This window comes from Labeo rohita, chromosome 25 (genome assembly GCF_022985175.1).
Source record: "Labeo rohita strain BAU-BD-2019 chromosome 25, IGBB_LRoh.1.0, whole genome shotgun sequence".
Classification (NCBI taxonomy): domain Eukaryota; kingdom Metazoa; phylum Chordata; class Actinopteri; order Cypriniformes; family Cyprinidae; genus Labeo; species Labeo rohita.
Genome location: NC_066893.1, coordinates 16,962,924 through 16,989,914, shown reverse-complemented (window position 1 = coordinate 16,989,914; position 26,991 = coordinate 16,962,924). Strand labels below are relative to the sequence as shown.

At 33.1% G+C, this 26,991-nt stretch overlaps 1 protein-coding gene across 2 annotated transcripts in view; it reads right to left on the bottom strand.

Annotated features, from left to right (window-relative positions):
* nav2b (neuron navigator 2b) overlaps nt 1–26,991 on the bottom strand; it is a 96,508-nt gene that overhangs the window by 48,905 nt on the left and 20,612 nt on the right. For both annotated transcript variants that reach the window (XM_051099596.1, XM_051099597.1), the window contains exons 10-12: nt 23,643–23,754; nt 21,040–21,390; nt 9,686–9,808 (exon numbers count right to left, since the gene is read on the bottom strand). In XM_051099596.1, the coding sequence (XP_050955553.1) occupies nt 9,686–9,808; nt 21,040–21,390; nt 23,643–23,754 (586 nt within the window). The remainder of the gene's footprint in view (nt 1–9,685; nt 9,809–21,039; nt 21,391–23,642; nt 23,755–26,991) is intronic.

The following is a 26,991-nucleotide window of genomic DNA, read 5'->3' as shown; positions in this document are numbered from 1 at the left end:
GGCTGTCATCCTCAATAGTACACTTACTTCACTGCCTCGTACAAGCCTTACACCAGTCTGTCATGTCCAATGAGTTCTGTCTCAAGTAATCAGTCTCTGTCTCTTGTGATCCATTTGTATCTGGCACTGTACAGTTACAGCTGATCACAGGGACGCATATCAGATCACTGAGAACCAGACACAGCAGCACTATTAAAGATCCTAATCAGTCTCAGCCATAACACTACCGCCACTGTGCTCTGACTGCCGAGTCTGCGTTTGTGGTGAGGGGCCGGGGGCGCGAGAGAAGCGTGAAAGTGGAGAGAGATTTCTTTCCGCCCTCCCATGCACTTAATGACTGTACCTGCTGGGCTATCATGAATAATAATGCTTGTTGGCAAGAAGGCAAGTTGCCAGCTCATCTCTCTTTTTCTGTCTGCACATTTGTGTAGGCTGAGGGTCTTGTAGCCCAACAGACTTCCGGTCATAGAGGCAGAAATATTTATTTATCAACAGCCAAACAACACTGGAGGACACAACACAAAACTGCTTTCCATAGAAATATCAGCACAAGACAATTATTTTGACAGCTAAAAACAATGAGAGGAAAAATGAAGCAGCGCATTCATTACCATGTAAAACGCCTTTGGAAAAATATTCTAAGGTTGCAATGCAAGTCATAAATCAAAGCTTGCTTAAAGGGGACGTATCATTTTCCTTGCTCTTATGTAAGACAGACATACATGCAAAGCTACAAAAATCTTCAGAAATTATAATGGTGTTAACTAAAAATGGGTGATATATACTGAATATTTAAAATATATTTGTGATTTTTTTAATGCACAATATACTGAATATGCACAACAGATTTCAAATAGCAAAAATAATTTTTGTGAATCAGTTCAAATGTTTTTTTGTCATCACTTTGTCTGTGTGTCATTTTTCACATAAAATGTTTTTGGAAAAATATATACAGGTAAACACTGCCATTTATTATACTGAGCCATACAAATATTTTATTACATTTAATTATATTAAAATATACAACAACTGCAATTTAAAAAAATATCTTTCAATTTATATATACATTTTTCGATTTTTTCTATTTTTAAAATAATAAAAAGGTTATGTTTTAATTTTACTACTATTACTTTAATTATAAATATATATATATATATATATATATATATACACACACACACAAATTTATTTATTAAAAATGTTATTTATTTATATTTTACTACATTTTAATATATTTGTTATTAAAAGTATTTAGTAATCTGAATTATTGGTATTATTTATTATTTATTTATTTAGTAATTTAATGTATTGATTCATGTCAAGAATGGATATTTAATCATCATTTCCCTTAATTTTATATTTACATTACCTTTTCTGTCATCATCTCATACTATATATATATATATATATATATATATATATATTCCTCATCTTTATTTTTTTTTCTTTTAAACTAGATTTTTTATTTATTTTTTTATTTAGATTTTATATTTTTTATTGTATTTTGCATTGAATGTATAAAATATAATGAATTTTTGAATGTTTGAAAGGTTGAAAGGTTTGAAAGCAGAAGGTTGAAACGATGGTTCCTCTTGGGGAAAAAAGATTTCTAATATCATTAAAAAACCTGAAAAATATATTCAAATATATATTAAACAATATAAACAACAAAAAATTAAGTAACATTTTTTCATACAGTATAATAAAATACAATTATAACACTAAATAATGCAAATAACATCAAACAATATAAAGTAATTTAAATGCACAATAAAACACACACAAAAAAATAAGCAAATAAAATAAAACAAAAACTTGCTAAACAAAATTAAACAAAAAGCATAAAAAAGCAAAACAAAAATCTGATTTTGTATTTTCTTTGTAACAATGCCTGTCTGAATTAAAACAAAAAATTAAGATTTCAGATCAGATACATAAATATCAAAAATATATTTAGAACATTGTCAAAAGACTGAAATATTTATTTGAATATAAAAATTTTTAGCAGCACCACCCAGCCCTAGCTTGACATCATAACACGACACAATTAACATATAACTGCCCCTGTTTACAATTTAACATATATTCAGCATTCAGCAACTTAGCCCACCCTGACAAATTAAAGTGTGAAGTACATTGATAGACAGAGGTTAGACAATCATAACATGCGCGTTATTTACATACAAAAGTCTTCAAGGTACAGTAATGTAAACTGATCTGACTGAATGCCTCACACCAAAGGCATTCATATGCATTGAAATGAAGGACCGAAACCCACTGACCCACAGATGTGAGAGTGCAATATGGCACATTTCCTCTGTGTGTGGGTGTGGATTTGACCAGGTCTCTGCTTTCAGTCCAGACTTGGTCCCTAAGCCCCTTTCTTCAGGGCGAGACGCCCCGATCACATTTCAGAGCCGTGTTTGAACTGCCTTGGCCAAATTACACAGTCAAACACAATGTAGCAGTCATCACGGACCTGAAAAACGGACATCCCTTCACCGACAGGAAACTACACGGGGATTGAGACACCACATGCTTGAGACGACTGTCATTTTTGAGGGCGTGTCTGTGTTTCTGTGCAGAAAGTATATAAAAAGGAGGAGGACCTTCCTTTACTGAAAAAAAAGGTTCAACATATTCAATATGTATATATGCAAGTAGAAAGAATAATAGATTCCAAAAGGTACAAGTTATGTGGGGGAAAAAAGCAAAGTAATGACAGTTAAATTTATACTATTTACTTTTTGCCTAAATTATTTAAAAATAACCGCTAAAAAATAAAATAAATAATTTGCTAAAGATTACATTACACAATGTTATTAAGTTTAATTTCTAGTGAATATTAGATGATGGAAAAGGTCATGTAAATGTAAAAATAAGGGTAATGATGATTAAATATCTGTTCTTGAGTTCTTATATATATATATATATATATACAAACACATTTTAATATTTTCAATAAATACATTAATTAAAATTTTGAAATATATATATATATATATATATACACACACACATATATATATAAATTGAAAAATAATTTTATTATTAAAATGACTAAATACTTTTAACAGATATATTTAAAAGTAATACAATGAAATAAAATCAATAAAATAAAAATGACCTTTTTTAGAAATAATTTTATTTAAAAATTAAATATAAAATAATATATAAAATATTTTTTATAATTTAAATGACTAAATACTTTTACTAGCAAACATATTAAAATGTAATAAATTAATAACAAGTAAATAACATTTTAATAAATATATAGTAATTTTAATATATATATATATATATATATATATATATATATATATATATATAAATTTTGAAAAAAAAAAATTAAAATGAATAAAAACTTTTAACAAGATATACTGAAATGTAACAAAATTAAATAAAATTAATAAAATAAAAATAAATAACATTTTAAATAAATACATTTATTTAAAGATTAAATATAAAATCTCTTTTATAATTTAAATGACTAAATACTTTTACTAACAAATATTAAAATGTAATAAAATTAATTTTTAATAATGTGTATTTTTTTTTTTCAACATTTATAAATACATTTATACATACACACATATAAATTGAAAAATATTCTTTAGAATTAAATGACTACATACTTTTAACTACAGGTATATAAAAAATGTAATAAAATTAAATAATATTAATAAAATAAAAATAGATAACCTTTTTAATAGATACATTTAAAAAAATAAATAAAAAATTATTTAATTTCACTAAATACTTATACTAACAAATATATTAAAATGTAATAAAATTAATAAAAATAAATAAATGTATTTACAATGTGTGTGCGTGTGTGTGTATATATATATATATATATATATATATATATAATATATACTTTTTTTATATTATTTTATATATTATATATTATAATTATATAACTATATATTTTTAATGAGTTTATGTAATTTATATATATATATATATATATATATATATTACATATATATGTGTGTATATATTTATAAATGTTTTAAACATTTATAAATATATACACACACAAACACACATATATATAAACCACATAAACACATTAAAAAATATATAGTTAAAATGACTAAATACTTTTAACAACAAATAGATTGAAATTTTATAAAATTAATAAAATAAAAATAAATGACATTTTTATAAAACAAAAAATGTAATTAAATTTAAAACACCAACACTGTCCAATAACTGAAATAGTACCAATAAACTGTGCATTCGTAGTTGCACTAAACATATCAAAATATTGATGAAATAAAATTTTATATCTGCAAGACAAATATAGTCAAAGCAAAACAAGATAAACCTTAAAGCTTCATCTGAAACATCAGCTGAAATGCATCAACATAGAGTTTGGCTTGTGATCTGATCACAGGAGTCTTGACCAAATTTACAGTACAGTGCAAATGAATCAAAATAATCTTCTACAGCATCCACACCATCTAACTCCAAAATCAACACGGCTCCCTTCACGACGGAATTTAATCGGCCCTCAGAAGGATGCATCGCTAAAGTTCGCACCGCCTCATCTTTCTTCACCGACCCGGACTTTGTTTTGGCAGATCTGATGACAAAGCAAGTCAAAATAACGTGAGCGAAAACACCTAATTCTTTCTTCCACCAGCTGCTGTTGGAGAAAGAATCCACTAAATTATACATGACATCAAGCATTTCCAGTAAGAAAGAAGACAGAAAAGGAATTCCCATTGGATTCTCGCCATTCCTGCCCCCCAGCTACATTTCACAAGGTCTTAGATCATCCCTCCTTCACCTGTATCAGTCTGGGCACTAAGACGATATCTTGACAGGTACTGGGCACAGAATCCTGCAAAAACACCTGGCTGGGCTCAAGACAATGACCTTATTTGGAGAACAGTGGATCTTACACGGCTTGTCTGTAGGTCATCTGTCTGGCTTTCCTTATTTTCTGCCAACATTTTGATCGAATGCCATTTTATCTGTGAGATGTTCTGCACTGACTTCATCAAGAACAGGGCAAGTTTAGTCTTGAGTCAGACTTTTAATTACAGACTGGTCCAATTTGCAAGACGGGACTGTCAGAATTCATTTTTGAAAACAACATTTGAAGGCATAGTGCACTTAGAAATGACCCTCACCCTCAAGTCGCCCCAAACCACTTTTTATGCCAACGTGGTTACGGAAGTATTTTTCCTATTCATTTTTCCCATAGGGTTTTTTTGAAAGTCTTGGAAAGTGAAAAGCCATTAACCAAAGCAACCAGCTATGAGGTGAACCACATTACAAACATTGCTTTGAATAAAAAAAAAAAAAAACAATGTACAAAACAGTGCACTTAACGGCTTCAATGAGGGGAAGAATTACAATCCCATGAATCACTGCGAAAGACAATTAAAATAAAAATATAGAAATATAAAACTAACGCTTTAAATATTTTGCCCAATATTTGCACAATACAATTTTTTTTTATTTAGTCTTAGTCTTTTAAATTAGTCTTACTCTTTAGTTATTGCCATATTTAGTAGACCTTGTCCTGTTTTTGTTAAACGTCTGAGCATTTTAGTCTAGTTTTAGTCAATAAAATTTAGTCACATTTTTGACATAATGGTTAAACTAATAAAAAAAACATGTGTTTTTGCTCTAACTACTTTCTCATTTGAGAAATTTAAATGAATAGTGAGCATGTCTGCACAGTTGCCAGATTGCAAAAATTAAGCAAAACACTAGGTAGAAAATGTATCCTTTTAACAGAGAAGCTCTGATTTAGGGATTTGGGAAATCTTCATATCTGGCAACCGCACACAATAATAAAAAATTGTGGAAAATAAAATGACTCTTTTAAAATACACTTTACTTTTGTCTTTTATTGTCAACGATACTGCATGTTGATATAGTCACAGTTATTGTTTATTCACCTTATTGTCGTCTCGTCATCCTCTCGTTTTAGTCATGGGAAAAAAAGCTTGTCTCATGGTTTTTGTTAATGAAAAAAACACTACTATAGATACAAATATTAAGCAGTTTGAAAGTGTAGGAAAACTTAATTACTTAATTTACAGTTCACTGAAATTACTACCTTTTTCACGATTTTCTTATTGGTGGAAATTCTCTGCAGAATCATAGGAAATTTAGTTTTTCACTAGGAATTCCTAGTGAATAGCAAGCACGTGTGCATGGTTGCCAGATTGCAAACCTTTTTTTCAAAAAATTTTTCACTAGGAATTCCACTGTTAATCCACACATAATTGTTGTGGGTTGATGGCTTCAACAAAAGCATATAACATCAATTACCAACCTCAAAGCTCACGGTAGCATGGTTGCCAGATTTAAAAAATTAACCAAAACACCAGGTAGAAAATGTATCCTTTTAACAGAGTAGATTCTGGGATTGAACTCTTGATATCTGGCAACTGCCAGAAAGCTTGCGTAGTAGAGGAACATACAGCAGTCTGCAATAATATCTTTTTTTTTTTTGGTATAGTTTTGATTTTTTTTTTTTTTAAATATATTTTAGTCTTGTCTTTTATCGTCAACAACATTGTTAATATAATAAATGTTGATATAGTCATAGTTATCGTTTATTGGTATGATTGTTGCCTCGTCATCCTCTCATTTTAGTCATGGAAAAAAAACTTGTCAACAAGCTTTTTCATCATTGTTTTCATCAACGAAATTAGCACTAATATAGATAAAAATGAAGTAGTTTGAGATTGATGGAAAACTCAATTACTTCATTCACAGCGCTTCACTGAAGTGACTACTTTTGTTGCGATTCTCTGATTGGTGGAGATTCACTGCAGAATCATGGGAAATGTAGTTTTCTACTAAGAATTCCACTATTAAACATGATTATTTTTTTAAATAAGTTGAAATGATATGGGCTGATGGCTTCAACAAAAGCATATAACATCATTCTCATAGCTCACAGTAGCATGGTTGCCAGATTGCATGAATTAACCAAAACACCAGGTAGAAAATGTATTCTTTCAACAGAGAAGCTCTGATCTGGGGATTTGAACTCCTGATATCTGGCAACCGCACACATGAAAGCTTGTGTAGTAGAGGCATATACTGCAGTCCACAATAATATTTTGTTTAGACAAAAATACAGGGATTTTGATATAGTTTATATTTTTAAAAATACATTTTAGTTTAATCTTTTATTCTCAACAATATTTGCATGTTGATATAGTCACAGTTATCTTTTATTCACTTTATTGTCACCTCACCATTGTCTCATTTAAGTCATGGGAAAAAAGCTCATGTACAAACATTTTTCGTCACAGTTTTCGTGAATGAAATGAACACTAATATAAAAAAAAATATTAAGTAGTTTGCGATCAATGGAAAAGTCAATTGCTTCTTTCACAGCGCTTCACTGAAATGTCACGATTCTCTAATTGGTGGAGATTCTCTGCAGAATCATGGAAAATGCAGTTTTTCAATAGGAATTCCACTGTTAAATTTGATTCTTAAAAAAAACAGGAGCATGGTTACTAGATTGCAAAAATGAAATAAAAAACAGGTAGAAAATGTATCCTTTTAACAGAGAATCTCTGATTTGCGGATTGAACTCCTGGTATCTGGTTTTGGTATAGTTTTTAATTTTTAAATACATTTTAGCTTCGTCTTTTATCATTCATTGATCTTACTGTCATCTCCTCATCGTCTTGTTTTAGTCAGGGGAAAAAAAGCTCATCAACAAACATTTTTCGTCATAGTTTTCGTTAACAAAATTAACACTAATATACATAGACTGAGAGTGTTAGAAAACTCAATTACTTCATTTATGGCGTTTCACAGAAACAACTTGTCGCAATTCTCTGATTGGTGGAGATTCTATGCAGAATTATGGGAAATGTAGTTTTTCACTAGGAATTCACCTGGCAAACATGATTATTTAAAAAATAAGCTGAAATAATGTGGGCTGATGGCTTCAAAAGCATATATGATCAGTTACCAACCTCATAGCTCACAGTAGCATGGTTGCCAGATTGCAAAAATTCACCAAAAAACTAGGTAGAAAATGTGTTCTTTTCACAGAGAAGGTCTGATTTGGGGATTTACACTCTGGATATCTGGCAACCGCGCAAATAAAAACTTGCGTAGTAGAGGCAGAGATTGTCTTACCATAGGGAGATGAAAGGGTCTGTATAACTTACTATTGAAGAAAGCGTAATGGCTAACTTGGATCATGTGTGCCTTGATAACCAATCACATTAAAGCCTTGACATCACTGAATTTCCGTCACAGTTGTACGACACTCCATCGACGTTTACGGATACCATAGGAATAAAACAGAAGTGCCGTAAACTGAATCACACCTGTCGCAAAAAGTCAGTGACTTCTCTTATAAAACAGCTTTTTTTTTGGTAAACTCTATAAACAGTTCAATCCAAAAGTATTTAGTGTAAAGCATGTTAAAGATTGGCAGATAAGCTGTTGATTTATTAAATGATAAGCCGTTTTCTCTAAAAAGCTGTTTAGTGAAGCGTAGTGAAGCCTGTCCTCCATTGACATCCATTCAAAAACAAAAAAAAAAAAAAAAAAAAAAAAAAAAAAAAAAAACAACAGCCTCTGGTCTCCTTTCCTCCGTACTGCCAAACCAGAAACATTAGCATTAGCCGTTACGCCTTTTTGGTTAATGGTTGCGGGCTTGCCTTCTAGTGGCTTTGGTAGAAGCATGTACAGCAGTCCGCAATATTTTTCTCCTTTTTTAGGCATAAACTATCAATTACAACCTCATAGCTCACAGTAGGTGTTTTGATGTTTATAAGTTATCATTAAATTTTTAATTCCAGAACCTGAAAACATTGGACCCTACTGACTTTCATTTATTGGCCATTTTCAAACATTTTCTTTCATGTTTTACAGAATAAAGAAAGTCACAGGTTTGGAAAAACATGTAGGTGAGTAAACAATGATATCAATGGGCAGCTTATAATGATCCCTAACAAAAGCTCTTGCAAATACACTAGGAAAAAAATAATAATTCAGTCTTTTTTCTTGTTTGTGAGGCTTCTTTCAGCTCCAATCCTTCCATCAATCATTCCAGTGGCACATTCTTGCAACATCTACTAACTTCTCCACCCACTGCCTTTTCACTTTCATTTTTCAGCCCATTTCTTCCAAATCCTCTCTAATGTATTTGTGTTCTACCTCTCCATTTTTCATTTCCTCTTCCAAGCTGACATTTCAAACATCTTTCTATTCTTAACCAATGAGTCACAACTCATCAGACATTATTAATAATAAACATGGCGACCGCTGTCAGTTCAGAGTGTGTTTAGTAAAAACACAGACGGTTTTACATGTTCACACAGATTGTTGTTGCGTTTGAGAAGACACGGTATAAATGGCGAGGGATGTGGGACTTAAAACAGCCTGAGGGCCTGCAGGACGGCACAAAGGCACACCGAATGTGAGAATACACACATGAAGAAGTGGATGTATGTCTAAACTGATCCATTAGCAGTTGCCTTTGGCACTGACGAAGACAATGACCACTCTCTTCCTTTGTGAGGAAACAAAAGCAACTCTGTTGCCCATCTGAAACGCTCCAGTTTGACTACCAAACATTCTGTGGCAATCAACATTATCAGAAGAAGAAAACATGAAAAATGAGAGTCTGAAGGGTGAGTTAGTGCAGGTAATGCAAAGGTGAAAGGTTAAGTCCTACCTATCAGTGTCATCTTGACTTTTGGGATTAAAATGGTGAATGGTCCCTCTCACGCTGTTCATTCCATCTGAGACCCGGTTAACCCTTCTGGAGTACAGGTTGAGACCTCCGTCCGTCATGTATCTGTAGACACACGTACATATAAATGCTAGTTCAGAGCACGAGATACAAACAAGATGCAACTGCACCGGTCTAATGTGGTGTCTTATCTGCAAATGACGCATGAACAGGCTGTCTTGTGAAACGCTATATTTAAATACACAGCGAGACGCATTAACAAAAGAAAATATTTTACATGATGCCATCGTTTGATTAGCCATGATCAATAATAGTCCGGCTCCTCTGAGGATACGTTGTGTCTGCACGTTCACAGTCACAACAAATGAATTCAATTGTCTCTACAAACAGAGTAAAGACAACGTTTGTCAATGTCTCGAGAATTCAGCCCACAGGAAAAACCTGTTTTTCTACCTAAGTAGAGAAGTGCGATAATTTTAAAACATCTTGCCATGGATTGTACAGGCAGGACTGTTTATTTTGTGTGTTTACATACATAACACACATACATATATACAGACACACACACACATAAAATAATATTTTCTGTTTTAATTAGCCTCCCAAAATGTATAGTTTTTGGTCGCTTCATAACATGACATAAAAATATAGTATATATATATATATATATATCTGTATATCTGTATATGTAAATACTTTAAATGTATATATAAATACACACACACACACACACACATATACATTATATATATATATATATGCTAGTAATATGCATGCTGATAAGCAAATAGTTAATAGTGAGAATTGGTTGCTAAACTAAAGTGTTGCAATTTTTTCAAACATTTAGTTTAGAAATATGTAATGTTTCTGTTAAATCTACCAATAAATATTGTGAAAAATAATTTCCACATAACCTATGATCAAAATCTTTATAATGTATCTATATAATTCTATATAATATAATCTGGACATTTAATTTACTTTCAATGAAATTAACATTCACCTCTTTACAGTCGAAACAAAAGAAAAGAAAACATTGCTTGAAGAACGACATTTAGTTAAATAGTATTAGTAATGATTAGTAATGACTATAATTAGTGCATTGTTCATAATTCATCATGTGGCCTTCTGTACCACAAAAATAAACCAGTCAGTATCTGGTGTGACCACCATTTGCCTCACGCAGTGCAACACATCTCTTTCGCATAAAGTTGATCAGGTTGTTGATTGTGGCCTGTGGGATGTTGGTCCACTCCTCTTCAATGGCTGTGCAAACTTGCTGGATATTGGCAGAAACTGGAACACGCTGTCGCCGATCCAGAGCATCCCAAACATGCTCAATGGGTGACATGTCCGGTGAGTATGCTGGCCATGCAAGAACTAGGATGTTTTCAGCTCCCAGGAATTGTGTACAGATCCTTGCAACATGGGGCCGTGCATTATCATGCTGCAACATGTGGTGATGGTTGTGGACGAATGGCACAACAATGGGCCTCAGGATCTTGTCACGGTATCTCTGTGCATTCAAAATGCCATCAATAAAATGCACCTGTGTTCGTTGCCCATAACATACACCTGCCCATACCATAGCTCCACCACCACCATGTGCCACTCGATCCACAACGTTTGACATCAGCAAACCGCTCACCCACACGACACCATACACAATGTCTGCCATCTGCCCTGTACAGTGAAAACGGGGATTCATCCATGAAGATAACACCTCTCCAAAGTGCCAGACACCATCGAATGTGAGCATTTGCCCACTCAAGTTGGTTACAACGACGAACTGCAGTCAGGTCGAGACCCCGATGAGGATGACGAGCATGCTGATGAGCTTCCCTGAGATGGTTTCTGACAGTTTGTGAAGAAATTATGCAAACCGATTGTTGCAGCAGCTGTCCGGGTGGCTGGTCTCAGACGATCTTGGAGGTAAAGATGCTGGATGTGGAGGTCCTGGGCTGGTGTGGTTACACGTGGTCTGCGGTTGTGAGGCCGGTTGGATGTACTGCCAAATTCTCTGAAATGCCTCTGGAGACGGCTTATGGTGGACATAACATTCAGTTCACGGGCAACAGCTCTGATGGATATTCCTGCAGTCAGCATGGCAATTGCATGCTCCCTCAAAACTTGCAACATCTGTGACATTGTGCTGTATGATAAAACTGCACATTTTTGAGTGGCCTTTTATTGTGGCCAGCCTAAGGCATGCCTGTGCAATAATCATGCTAAATAGCATCTTGATATGCCACACCTGTGAGGTGGATGGATTATCTCGGCAAAGGAGAAGTGCTCACTGACACAGATTTGGAAAGTTCAAAAGAACAGCATTTATCTGAAATAGAAATCTTTTGAAACATTATAAATGTCTTTATCATCAGTTTTGATCAATTTAACTCATCCCTGGTGACCAGAAGAGACGTCTTTAAAAAACATTAAAAATCTTACTGTTCAAAAACTTTTGACACGCACACACACACACCACAAAAAATAAAAATAAATAAATAATCCCAAACAATCTTGTTTCATTAGAAGTTACAAATGAAACCTGCATAGTATAATTTAAACAATCAACACAAACTTAACTTTACATGAACCTCAATTCAAAAAACGTTTAAATTAACCCATAGCAGCTATAAACTAGACCTAGTGCCTCTATAATTTAACACCAATAATACCTTAACCAGCATTCAAGGTAAAATTTTCACTCACCTCACCAGGAGTAGGACTGCAACCGTCAAGAAAGTCTGTCTGGTATCACACGACCGTGTCTGTTTACTGTTAAGGTGTGTGTTTATGTAAGTATCTATCTGTGTTCTTAATATCCCTCAGGACACATTGCATTGAGAAGTGAGGAGAGAGAGAGAAAATAAGAGCGATTGTGGGTTGGACTGCAGGCAGAAGTGGACAGGTGAGCTGTGTGGGACAGTGTGTCTTAACCTGAGGCACTAGGTGGATGGGTGTTTACTCTGTTGAGCCATTTAAGTGGATGTTCTAAACAGGTTCTCAAAGGGCATTAATTTGCCCTCTGGCGACAAGCAATATGAACCAAACACTTAAAAATACGGCACGGAGAGAGCAGCGCTGATAACAGGCTGATCCTTTTCCAGATAAGATAGATGTTTCAGGTTAATATGATTATTTTTCCATATAACAGATACATCTCTCGCACAACAGCATGAAAACACTAATGAATAACATCTTACTGTAGTGGTAAAAATATATATATTATAGAAGTAAAAAGCCAAATATCAGGTTGCCTGAAATATATGGAAGCCCATTTCTGCCACTGAATAAAAAATAAGACAGAACTGCGTGACATAAACTAGCAAATTCTGAGAAATAAAGTCAGAATTTCGAGATAAAATATAAAGTCGCAATTCTGAAAACATGCCAGTCTTTTTTCCCTCTCAAAACTGGACTTTAGAACTCGCAATTGTGAGTTTAGAATTACTTGTTTATATATTGCAAGTTTTTATCTCACAATTCTGACTTTATTTCTCAAAAAAGTGTTTTTATATATCGCAATTTTGACTTTATTTCTTGAAATTTTAGAGTTTATATCTCACAATTCTGACTTTATTTCTTGAAATTGGGAGTTTATATCTCACAATTCTGACTATTTCTCGAAATTAGGAGTTTATATCTCACAATTCTGACTTTCTCAAACTTGCGAGTTTATCAATTCTGACTTAACTCGCTACTGCAAGTTTATGTCATGCAATTCTAAGGAAAAAGTTAGAATTGTTTATATCTCACAATTCTGACTTTATTTCTTGAAATTGGGAGTTTATATCCTACAATTCTGACTTTATTTCTCAAAATTGTTTATATCTCGCAATTCTGACTTCGTAACTCGCAACTCTGCAAATTTATATCATGCAATTCTAAGGAAAAAAGTCAGAATTACTTGTTTATATCCCACAATTCTGACTTTATTTCTTGAAATTGGGAGTTAATATTTCACAATTCGACTTTCTCAAACTTGCGAGTTTATTTTGCAATTCTGACTTAACTCACAACTGCAAGTTGATATCATGCAATTCTAAGAAAAACAGTCAGAATTACTTGTTTATGTCTCACAATTCTGACTTTATTTCTGTGTACACTGTATGTATACACACACAAACGTGTGTGTGTGTGTGTTTAAACAGATCCTGTTTATTTTAATATAATCTTATAAATGTTTAAAAAAGTAACATTGACACTTTCTAAGCATTTTCACAGCATCAGATTTGTTGATTATGATATGAGTGAGTCAGTTTTGGTTGTTTAGTTTGAAGATGGTGATGACAGATTCTGAAGGTTCTGACAGATTCTTAACAGACACATCCTTTAACTTAATCTCTCATTTCCTGCTGTGAAGCAATCAGGTGACAGCAGTTCATCATCTGGGCGGCTGACTAACCTGCTGGGCAGGTGGGAAATTTCCAAACAGCACACGCCACACTAATGATTTAGGTAATTCACTTCAGGTAATTAAATTGTACATGAATCATCAGGTGTGATTCAGAACAGAAGTCATTACAAATGAATTTCACAATCCTGCAGCTGCTTACTGATTATGTTTAAAACATCTAGCATAGGTTTAGAAACTAGTATAATAAATTGGTCTATTTTGTTTATTGTAAATCTGGAATAAAACTGTAAATGTGTTTAGTAGAAACCGTAAATGTATTTAGTAAATGTATGTGATCATTTAACATTATGATAATGTTATTTAAATTGATTGACTAAAAGTTACTTTTTTTAGCATATGTCCTCTGTAACCTTTGGCAACTGTTTTGCTATGGTACATGAATACATAAACAATACCATGGTATGCATCAAAGCACCACCATCTGATATCATCACAGAACTATAGTACCAGCATTGTACTTTATGTAGAGGTTATCTATGAATAGTGTCTGCGTTTTAATGTTATGACTGGACAATATTTCCTATTCTTTAGTTCCCTGACAGGTGTGTTACTGGGAACAACGGCTTCTGTTTGACATTGGTTACTGAGCAACAAAACTTGTTAACATTAGTTCAACCAGTTAAACACTCTGACCAAAGGAGGTTATTCATTTGCCCTGACCTGGTCACCCACTGCAAGTCATTCAACATTAGTCTTGACGGACTCGCAGACAGAGACAATGTAAAATTAAATAATAAAATAATAAAATGACAGTGTTATATAAGAAATAAATAAAACAAAATAAAATAAAATAAAATAAAAAATAAAGTAAAACAGTAAAATAAAACAAATTGAAATTAAATTAATTAATAAACCAAAAACTTAATAAAATAAATTATAATGAAATAAAACAAATTTAAATAAAATAAAATAAAATACAGTACAATAAAACAAATTAAAATGAAATTAAACAAAATAAGATTAAAACAAAAAAGAACAAAATATAATACAGTAAAATAAAACAAAATATAAAATAAAACGTAAAATAAAACAAATTGAAATTAAATACAATAAATTAACAAAACACACAAAATAAAATGAAATACTGTAAAATAAAACAAATTCAAATGAAATAAAACAAAATAAAATAATACAATTAAAAAACAAAATAAAAAAACAAAAAATATGTTTCCCTTCTAAATGTTCTCCTACAAATTATTTACTCAAGTAAAAGTTAATAAATAAATACATTTTACAGCATCTACATTACAATCAAATATCAATATATAAACTCAGTTCCCATCCAAAAAAGTTCTCCTACAAATGATTTACACAGTTAATTTTTTTTTACAAACAAAATAAAATAAAATAAAATAAAAAAACAGGATAAAATAATAAAACAAAATAACATAAAATAAATAATAAAATAAAATACAGTAAAATAAAGTAAAATACAACAAATTAAAACAAAACAAAACAAAAAACAGTAAAATAAAATAAAACAAAAATTTTACACAAAATTAAACAAAATAAAATGAAAACAAAATAAAATACAGTAAAATAAAGTAAAATACAACAAATTAAAATCAAATTAAAGAAAATAAATGAAAACAAAGCATAAAATAAAGTAAAACAGTAAAATAAAACAATTTAAAATGAAATAAAATAAAACAAAGCACAACAAAACAAAATAATAAAAAAATATGTTTCCCTCCTAAATGTTTTCCTACAAATGATTTACTCAGTTAAAAAGTTACAATAAATAAAAATAAATAAATAATTTTTTTACAGCATCTACATTTTAACCAAATATCAATATATAAACCCCTTCCAACATGTTTTCCTACAAATTATTTACTCAGTTAAAAGATTTTACAAATAAAATAAAATTCATATAAAATAAATGATAAAAATTCCAGTTCCCATCCTGAATGTCTGCCTACATTTTATTTATTTATTTAAAAGCTATTAAATATACATAAAATAAAACAAAAAAATCTCAGTGGATAAAATAAGTACCTGTCCTACACATTTTCTCACAAAATGTCCCGCATCAACTGACTTACATGTGAATAAAATAAAACAATAACTAAGTACAATAATAAGATAAAATAAAACTAATACATATAAATTAGGGTTGTCAAACGATTAATCACGATTAATCGCATATAAAAGTTTGAGTTTGCCTAACATATGTGTGTACTGTGTGTAATTATTATGTATACACATATTAATGAATATATTTAAGAGAAATATGTTGTTTATGTACAAAATATTTGTATTTATATATAATACAAATTACATAAAAATTATAATAAATACATATACTTGTAAATATTTCTTAAATATATACATGAATGTGTTTGTATTTATATATACACATTAATAATTACACACAGCACACACACATATATCAGGCAAACTCAAACGTTTATTTTGTATGCGAGTAATCGCGATTAATCGTTTGACAGCCCTAATATAAATCTAAAATAAAATCAATAATCGACAGATAAAATTGATACTCATGCTACACAATCTCCCACAAATATTGTTAAATACTTTTCATGTTGTCTTTATCCAATTATTCCAACATGCAACTAAGATGGCCCTAAGATACGCTAGTAAAAAGACACTAATCCAAACCAAAACATCAGCTTTTAGAAACAGAATTTGCTGCAAGTACCCAATGTTGACTGCGTTTCAAAATCCATCCATATATGGTCTCAGTAATTGGGCTTAAAAGCTTTAACTATGATCAAATGTCTCGCAAAGATTTTCTTGTGGTGACAGAATCACTCTACTGGAATTCAGCATTGAGCAAAAGGAATATGAGAATCCAATAAAAGGTGTCTGTCTGATTCCTGTTTGAACAGGACTAGGGGAAGATTATGCACGACCCTGGGTGTACATCGCTGCACGTGCTGCGTTTGTGCATCTAGTCGAATTTCCAAATTTGGATGTAACCTCATATCTCTTCCACAGGGTCAAAAGGTCACCGATTTTCCATGATAGTCAGCTAAACGCATGCCTGCGAGGTAAATTCAAGTACTCTCTTTCTCTTCATGCCACAAATATTCATATATTCACCCTCTCTCAGGATTCAACCATGAATATTTCCCATGACCCTTGACTCTCGTCTTTTTACCACAGGCTACATGTTGCATTTCATGTCCTACTGACTGACAGCGAAATGAACAGCTGATAACAGACAAGAGCTATTGGGGTTGTTGAACAGCAGTGAGACCCTAATGTACACATTACCTCAGTAGCTGCTCAAAGCTGGGTTGTGATTGTATGGTCCAAAACAAGGCCAAGAGTTCATCCACACATACTGTAATTTGCATGTTGCCACAAACCACACCAGTATACCGGGACTTTGAGCATGCAAGAAAAACTGGCAGAGCTCCGAGTGAACGACACAATGAAAGAGTGAAGGGAATAAAGAAAGCAGGATCTGCGTTACATGATTATATGCTGAAAAGCTGTGGCTAGCCGCTCTTGGGACACTGTAGGAATTCAGCACAGGGCGCGTCAAGCCACTGCGCTACACACACTAATACAGCATCTTCTGATATATAGTGCTACATGGACATTATAACTTGTTACATGTGTCAGTTACACATCTTTGTAACTATGAAAAACTATTAAAAAAAGCCTAAAAATTGTCATTTTTTGAAACTGTTGAACATATTAAACATACAGTTTTTCTCCCAATATGACTGTCTTCTAAACCAAAGAATGGTTAAAAAAGAAAAACTGGTCACAATAACATTTGCGAGTTGTTTGGAAGTAACTCACTCAAAAAAAACTAGTAAAAAGGACTAGCAAAAGAGCGCCACCCAGAGGCAGATGCAGAGAGATGCATTCTCACCTGTATGACACCTGGATCACATCTTATAGTAACTATACATTGCCCTCCAAAAGTTTGTAAACACCCCTGGCAAAGTGTGGTTTTGGACGATATCAGCATAAATCCTTAACATTTTTTGGTGCAAATACATTAAAGTAACCTGACATTATCATTGAAGACCAGCGATAATGATTTTCATTTTGTTTACATAATGATGGCAATATATACATGTCAAAGTCAGACATGCCCCTTTGCCAGCTGTGATGCCTGGTTACTGGTTTAAACTTGGCTCAGGTTTTTAAAAGATTTTTGGGTCAGCACACCTTAATAGCTTCAACAATTGATTGCCAATTAAGTTTAGAATACAATGAATTTAGGAATTTAGTTTTTTTCTGTGTATAAACTGATGATGTAATAAAATATGTTTTCGTAGTTTGTGTTGTCCTTTATTAGCGCAAAATTATCACAAATCAAAAAGGATTCATGCCAATATTTTCCAAACCCCCACTTTTCTAGGGCGTTTCCAAACTTTTGGAGGGCAGTGTATATATAATGTATAAAAGTTTGGGATCAGTAAGATTTTTATTGTTTTTGAAAGAAGTTTCTTATGCTCATCAAGACAAAAACGTAATCTTGTAAATATTATAGTGATGTAAAATAACGTTAAACATTAAAAACATTAAAATCACTAAAATCTAATTTATTCCTGTGATCAAAGCTGAATTTTCAGCATCATTACTCCAGTCTGTCACATGATCCTTCAGAAATTATTCTAATATGCTGATTTATTATCAATGTTGGCAACGGTTGTGCTGCTTAATATTTTTTTGGAACCTGTGATACTTTTGTAAGGATTCTTTAATGAATAAAAAGATAAAAAGAGCAGCATTTATTTAAAATAGAAATATTGAACAATATACACTACCGTTCAAAAGTTTAAGGTCAGTACATTTTTAAACTTTCTTTTTTTGAAAGAAATTAATACTTTTATTTAGCAGGGATGTGTTAAGTTGATAAAAAGTGATAGAAAAGACAGTAATGTTCACTGTAAAAAATAAACAGTTGAGAAAACGTAAAAAATGTTGAGTTCGCTCAACAATATTTGTTTAGTTCTTCTCATTAAAGATACTTTGTTTAAACAATGTTAATTTGTTTGTTCATGCATTTTTCTAATAGAAAAAATGTGTCACAGCATTTGAAACAATTACTGTTTTTTTTTTTTAAAAAAGGAAATGTGTATAAAGTCACCACACTATCATTGTTTATCATGTTTATTTACACACGACAACCTGTGAATTGTTATAGAAACCTAAGATAACTTCGTCTAATATGTAGACAACATTGTCCTTGTTTGTAAAACACCTTACAAGACTAAGATACCCAGAAAACGGGTATAAGTGGTTGAACATACTCAGGGCCTAAGAACTAGACACCTCAAAAACGTTGGCAATCAACAAATGTTAAAAGATTACCTCTTTACATAACAGTACAACAAAGAACTAACAATAACGACAAAACAACAACAACAAAAGTTTAAATGAAGTCAGCAAACAGCAAAACAATAATCCTATAACAGTAACTGCATAATTTATTAATGTTGCAATGCATGAACTCACAAAGCCTTATTTCAACAATATGAAATTCTTTGCTCAGACAACTGAGTTTGACTAGTTGGGACAACATTTGGTTTTATTTTGTTGATCTGTTAAGGGTTTTTATGTAGTTTCAAGAAAATAGCATTTTTTTAGTATTTGAGACTCAAAATACTTTGTAAAACTGGTAAATATACATTTTTATTTTGATATACATTTATTTTGATATACATTTTATTCTTTTAAACTTTTTTTTCATCAAATATTTGGCAGCACAACTGTTTCAAACTTTGATCATTCTAATAATAAATCAGCATATTAGAATGATTTCTGAAAGATCACGTGATACATAAGACTGGAGTAACACCAGAGGAAAATTCAGCTTTGCATCACAGGAATAAATTATATTTTAAAGTATTTTAAAACAGAAACCATTATTTTATAGTGCAATAACATTTCGCAATATTACACAATATTATTGAAATGGGAAATATATATTTTTTTATTCAAATAAACGCAGCCTTGATGAGCATAAGATAATTCTTTAAGAAACATTACAAGCCTTACTGATTCCAAACTTATATATAAGTTATCTCTAAACGCCTTTTTTAATTATTTTGTTTTGATTTTATTCTCTTATTCAGTTAACTACAACTATAACTATTACAAAACTGTTTTTGTTAACTGAAATACAGATTAAAAAAAAATATTAGATGAAAAACAAACTTAAACAAAAATGATAAATGTTTGACTTGTCAACAAACTATACAAAAAATGAGTACTGAAACAAGTAAAGAAATATAAGAAAAATAAAGCTGAACCAAAAAAAAGCTAAAATGTCAAAAGCACATAAAATGGCTAAAACCTAGATTAAATTTAAAATAAAAACTAAAAATATAAAAATAACAGCTTATTAAAAACATTTCTAAATACTTTGAAAACAGTTTAAAAAGATGGCATATAAAACGTTTTACTTACTGTCATTAATAACTCAGCTTCATGTCTTTTCAAAACCATAAGACCTTTGTTCATCTTCAGAACACAAATTAAGATATTTTGGGTGAAATCCAAGAGCTTTCTGACCCTGCATAGACAGCAACGCAACTGACATGTTCAAGGCCCAGAAAGGTAGTAAGGACATAGTTTAAAAAGTCCATGTGACATCAGTGGTTCAATCACAATTTTATGAAGCCACGACAATACTTTTTGTGTGTGAAGAAAACAAAATAATGACTTAATTCAAATATTCAGACTATTTTAACGATGTCCTTACTACTTTTCTGGAACTTGAACATGTCAGTTGCCTTGCTGTCTATGCAGGGTCAGAAACTTCTCAAAAATATCTTAATTTGTGTTCTAAAGATGAAAAAGGTCTTATGGATTTTGAACGACATGAGGGTGAGTACTTAATGACAGAATTTTAATTTTTGAGTAAACTGTCCCTTTATACACATGAAACATTCAAAAACTTTGCAAACACACAAACCACACTCACCCACTGGTGACGGTATCCATCTTCATGCTCTTGCCCAGGACGTCTCCATCACTCATGTACCCCACCGTTTCCATTGTGACGCCCTCCAGCTCCTCCACCTTCTCTGAGAGTTCAAGGCCACAGAGGACTCCGTTGTGCATGCAGCTCTGATGTCTGTGAGTGTGGCGCCCACAGCCACTGCCATGCTGTACAAATGCATTTCCTGAGGAGGGGGCATCACCAGCTTGAAGACGAGGGCTGGACGAGCCCAGACGCCATGGTAATGCAGAAGCAGGGCGGGAACTGAGGGCAAGCAAAGCCCTGCCATTGATCTCTGTAGTTACAGTGCTGTCAAAGGTCGTCTCGAAGGTGCTGGCAAATGAGAGTCAGACAGAAAAGACATGAGAAGTTAATGACATGAACAACTAGGATTTGAATAGTGTGAACTATAGGTCTCATTAGGTATTTGCCAATTTGATACAGAAAATACATAGCTGAGAATGTAATGCATGAAAGTTCAACTTTTGTTGTACATTTATGTAGATATTTTTGGAGTTCATATCCATTCTCTTTCAATGGATATGGATAATGGAAAGAACAACAGAGTCATTATCAAAAAATACTATTCTTAATTAATTTTAGGTTTAAAGGTTTAAAAACACATGTTCTCCCATTAAAGCTGGTCTTTCATAACACCTCAACTTTTTATTATTTATCTTTGTCTTTAATATCATTATTTTATTACAATCAATAAAAAAGGGTTGTAACACCACTGACAGCCACCAAGTAACAAATGAATTTGAATGGACAGTTCACCCAAAAATTAAAATTACCCCATGATTTACTCACCCTCAATCAATCCTAGCTGTGTATGACTTTCTTATCTCAGACAAATACAATCAGAGTTATATTAAAAAAACGTCCTGGCTCTTCCAAGCTTTATAATGGCAGTGAATGGGTGTTGAGATTTTCAAGTCCTAAAAAAAAAAAATGCATCCATCCATCATAAAAAGTACTCCACATAGCTCCGGAGGGTTAATAAAGGCCTTCTGATGCGAATCAATTTATTTTTGTAAGAAAAATCTCCAGTACCACAGTTAGCGAAAGCTAAAGATTACAATTTATAAAGTTTTAAATATGGATATTTTTCTTGCACAAATGCATTGATTCGCTTCAGAAGGCCTTTGTTAACCGTGTTAAGCAATTTTTATGATGGATGGATGCACTTTTTGGACTTTAAAATCTCAACAGCCATTTACTGCCAGTATAAAGCTTGGAAGAGCCAGGATATTCTGATGTGAATCAATTCGTTTTTGTAAGAAAAATCTTCGGTACGACAGTTAGCCAAAGTTAGAGATTACAATTTATAAAGTTTTAAATATGGATATTTGTCTTACACAAATGCATCGATTTGCTTCCAAAGGCCTTTGTTAACCGTGTGGAGCAATTTTTATGATGGATTGATGCACGCACTTTTTTGGACTTTAAAATCTCAGCAGCCATTCACTGCCATTATAAAGCTGGGAAAAAGCAGGATATTTTCAAATATAACTCTAATTATATTTGTCTGAAAGAAGAAAGTCATATACACCTAGAATGGCTTGAGATTGAGTAAATTATGAACTATCCCTTTAAGAAAACAGAGGATTTGTCTTAAAGCATACAAAAAGTAAAAGCATCACTGAGTTTCTGGCGAAATTCTCCATCCTGCCAGGACAGCGTTTCATTGGAATATTAAAACAAGCTTTTTATCCCACATTAACAGGCAGTAGGTGGCCCCTGGCCGATTTCACGGCCAGCTTTTGTACCCGGGAAGGCCAAGACGCGCATCAAACCGATCACGGCAAAGACAAAACCCCGGCACCCCCCAAATCAGCTCCTAATGCCAATCAAACTGTCTTCCTCAAAGCCATTTAGAGTTTAACAGTTCGCTAACCCCCAGAGATAAAAGGGTTCACACACCCGGGAACAATGGGGTGCTTTCTGAACTGTGCTGTGATCTCTGTGCCCAGTCATAATTAATGTCATGTTGTACTTCAACCCTACTGAACTGAAGTCATTTAGAGTCTGACCATGAACTGACAACAGAGAAAACGCAGTAAGAAGCAGCTACCACTAGCGGGACTCGTTTGGGTTGATTACCAGAAAAAAATGGAAGCTGCAAAGTGGCACTTACAGTAGGGACAATATTCGACTGTTTTAAATGAATATGACTTCTATATGCTTATAGTTTCATAAAAGCACTTTGGTTAAAACGTGTGCATTATTTGAGCTGTAAAGCTTTTACAATGAATATTAACCCCTGTAGCCATGTGGACTACTTTTTATGGTGGATGGACGCACTTTTTTGGGCTTCAAAATCTCGACTGCCATTCACTGCCATTGTAAAGCTTGAAAGAGCCAGGACATTTTTTAATATAACTCCTATTGTATTCGTCTGAAAGAAGAAAGTCATATACAGCTAGGATGGCTTAAGGGTGAATAAGTCATGGGGTCATTTATATTTTTGGGTGAACTATCCCTTTAAGATAAATAATATTTTAGATGAGTAAAACTAACCTTGACAACTTCCAGCAGGCAGAAACACACAAAATATACAAGCAAAAATAAATTGCTGTTCTTACCTGTGACTGAAATGCGTCGTCCCCCGCAGACTGGACATGGTCTCTTCCAGGTTTTGCCTCAAATCAGCGATGTTTTTCACAGTACGTAGCCTCTTGGTTTCAGAATCCTCACCTGAGGAAACCAGACTCATTACCATCACCACAGTTTGCAAACAACTGCTACCGTAACTCTAAGGCATGTCCGAACACACATAGTCACACACCTAAAATGCTTCAAAAATGCAGCCAAAACCTTGGGAATCATGGAATAATGTAAATGAAGCAACTCCAAACTCTGCATTACCATCACAGCTCTAACTCTGCCCCTTTTGCTTGTGAATTTAAATCTCCTAGCATTTCATAAAAGAGCTTTTTGTTTTCTTACATCAGTGTTAACGTACGTTAGCCAACCGCTGCTTAAAAATAAACAGTGTATGCCATAGGTGAGCTGGGATTTGGCCTCTCGGATTAACGGCTGTTTACTGATCATGAGGGGTCCACAAGGGGTTTAGGAGGTACAGAGCAGACTCACACACACACAAACACACTCGCACATGATGTAAAACGTGTTAAAGTGCATTCCTGCAGGCTGTAAAAACCTTAAACAACCTCTTTCAGAACTGAAAGAACACTTTTGTGTATTTGAAACCTTTCCAACAATGACTGTATGTTTTTGAGATCCATCTTTTCACACTGAGGACAACAGAGGGACTCATATGCAACTATTACAGAAGGTTCAAACGCTCACCGATGCTTCAGAAAGAAACACAATGCATTAAGTGCCGGGGGTGAAAACTTTTGAACAGAATGAAGATGTGTACATTCATTTCATATTTTGCCTAAATATCATATTTTTTCATTTAGTACTGCCCTTCAGAAGCTACAGAAGGTACTTACATGTTTCCCAGAAGACAAAATAAGTTCAATTTACCCTGATCTTGAAATTCCAAAAGTTTTCACCCCCTGGCTCTTAATGCATTGTGTTTCCTTCTGAAGCATCAGTGAGCGTTTGAACCTTCCGTAACCTTCTGCATATCAGTCCCTCGGTTGTCCTCAATGTAAAAAGATGGATCTCAAAACCATACAGCCATTGTTGGAAAGGGTTCAAATACACAAAAATGCTAAAAACCCAAATAAATTGTGGAACCTGAAGGATTTTTCTGAAGAACAGTGGGGAGTTTAACTGTTCAGGACAGACAAGGAACTATCACTAAACAAAACAAACGAACAAAAAAAAAACACAGCTGCGGATCATTAAGGTAACAACACCGTATTCAGAATCAACGGGGTCATTTTTACGATTTTAAACGTCTTTTGTGTGAAATATCTTATACAGGTCAGTACTAAATAAAAAATAACATGCATTTTGTATGATTCCTCTTATATAAATAATTAACATTTTGCAGATTCTGTATGATGTAAACTTTTGACTTCAACTGTACCTGAAAAGACTTAAGGGTTCACACACATGCTAATATAAAAGACACAGGTCCATTCCTCCTCTCTCTACTATCTTTTCAATAAAAAGCGACAAAAAGGTGTGGTAAATACCACTCAGTAGCTATTTAAAACATAGAGTTATCCATCACATACATCTACTTACTTTCATGCTTCTCAAACATATCCAACATGGTTAGAAGAATCTCCTCATTAACACGAGCAATTCCATCCCACACACAAGAGTGTTGGCTCAAATGTAGCTGATATACACAGCTAAATGTGTTAACTTCCCCTTCATTCAAAACCTTTGCTTGAGTGTGTTCAGCCAGCCATTTAGAAGATGCTGGAGGTCCTCCAGAACTGTCTACACCCAAGAACCTGTCCTTTCTTTTAAGACTGGCGCAGTTGTCTGAGGTGTCCTCATAAGAACCATCTCTAGTTCCTCCTGTTTTGAGAGGAGATGCCAACTGACAATAACTTCCTGCTTGGTCCATTGAGAAGGCGATTCATTAACGTCTGCTTCCAGTGGTGCAGGTCTTTTTCTTGGTTGCAGAAGACGACTTCACAGAGCTATTAATGTCCCAAGCCTTTTTTTCCTGGTGGCAACGTGTCCCTGACTCTCCTACACTTCTATTAAGATGGATAAATGGTCTGTCTGACACATTCTGAGTTGTTTTCCCAGAGAATGTGCCGATTGATTCGTGAAAGAAGCTCTTGTGACTTTGGTCCTGCCTTTTCCTTTCCTCCATGGAAAAGAGAGGGGAAATTAGAATACAGCTCTCATGTCTACACCAGCTTAGGGAACTTCCCCTGCAGAGAAGAGTTTTTCTCTCTACACAAAGTTCTGACAGACTGAGAAAGGACACACACACACACACACACACACACACACATGCTGGTAGGCCTTGGCAACTCCTTGACATCCATAGCCTTTTGCATGCAGATGAGTGCTGTTTTGTTTTCTTGTTCAGACCACAGACCAGCCTGACATTGGCCTCATTGTGTTCACTTATTCATAGATAATCAGTGTTGTTTTATACACTGCAAACGACCTTGTCCAAACTATGCATTAGAGTTAGGGAGTAAGTACCTAAAAGTAGCAACACTTGTTCAGTGGAAAATGTTCAGTAGAATTTTAGTAAAATTATGATAATTTACTCATCCCTACGTCATTCAGGATGTTCATGTCTTTCTTTCTACAGATGAAAAGAAATTAAGGTTTTTGAGGAAAACATTCTGGCATTTCGACTGAATAAAGAAAGACATGAACATCTTGGATGACATGGGAGTGAGTAAATTATCAGGAAATTATCACGACTGTCCTGGGATATCACATTCATTTTAGCGAAGTGTTTAATGATTCACTAAAATAATTTGCTAGAATGATTCATTATGAATCACTGAACAGATTTACTATGAATTATTAAAAAAAGAATCACTATAAAGCACTGAAACAATTCACTTTGCATCGATTAATTTTTGGCCCTGAGTAGCAGCCTCTTTGATTCATTTGATGTAATTTTGTAGCCAAATATTTATGTATGGTTAGAGTTTTTATTTATTTTTTTTATCAGTTACAATTTCAACATCGCTTCCCAAACATTTTTAGTCACAACTCAAGTTTAACGGTTCTGTACTGTTTTTTAGGGGTTCAAGAGTGTAGCGCCAAAACTAGGGATGTCACAATACTCAATATACTATCGAACCGTTCGGTACGACATCCCCGGTTCAATACACACTTGTGAATTGCATTTTTTTGATTTTGCATTTAAATAATTTCCTTGTTTTATTTCTCTCGAAATTTGCTGTGTGTGAGATGAGATGGGGAAACGCCTCCCCGTTTATATTTTAAAAAGCAACACTTGCAAAGCATCTTCCTTTCCAATGAAATGCACTGATAAGCAAAAAAATGTTGAAAAATGTAAAGCCT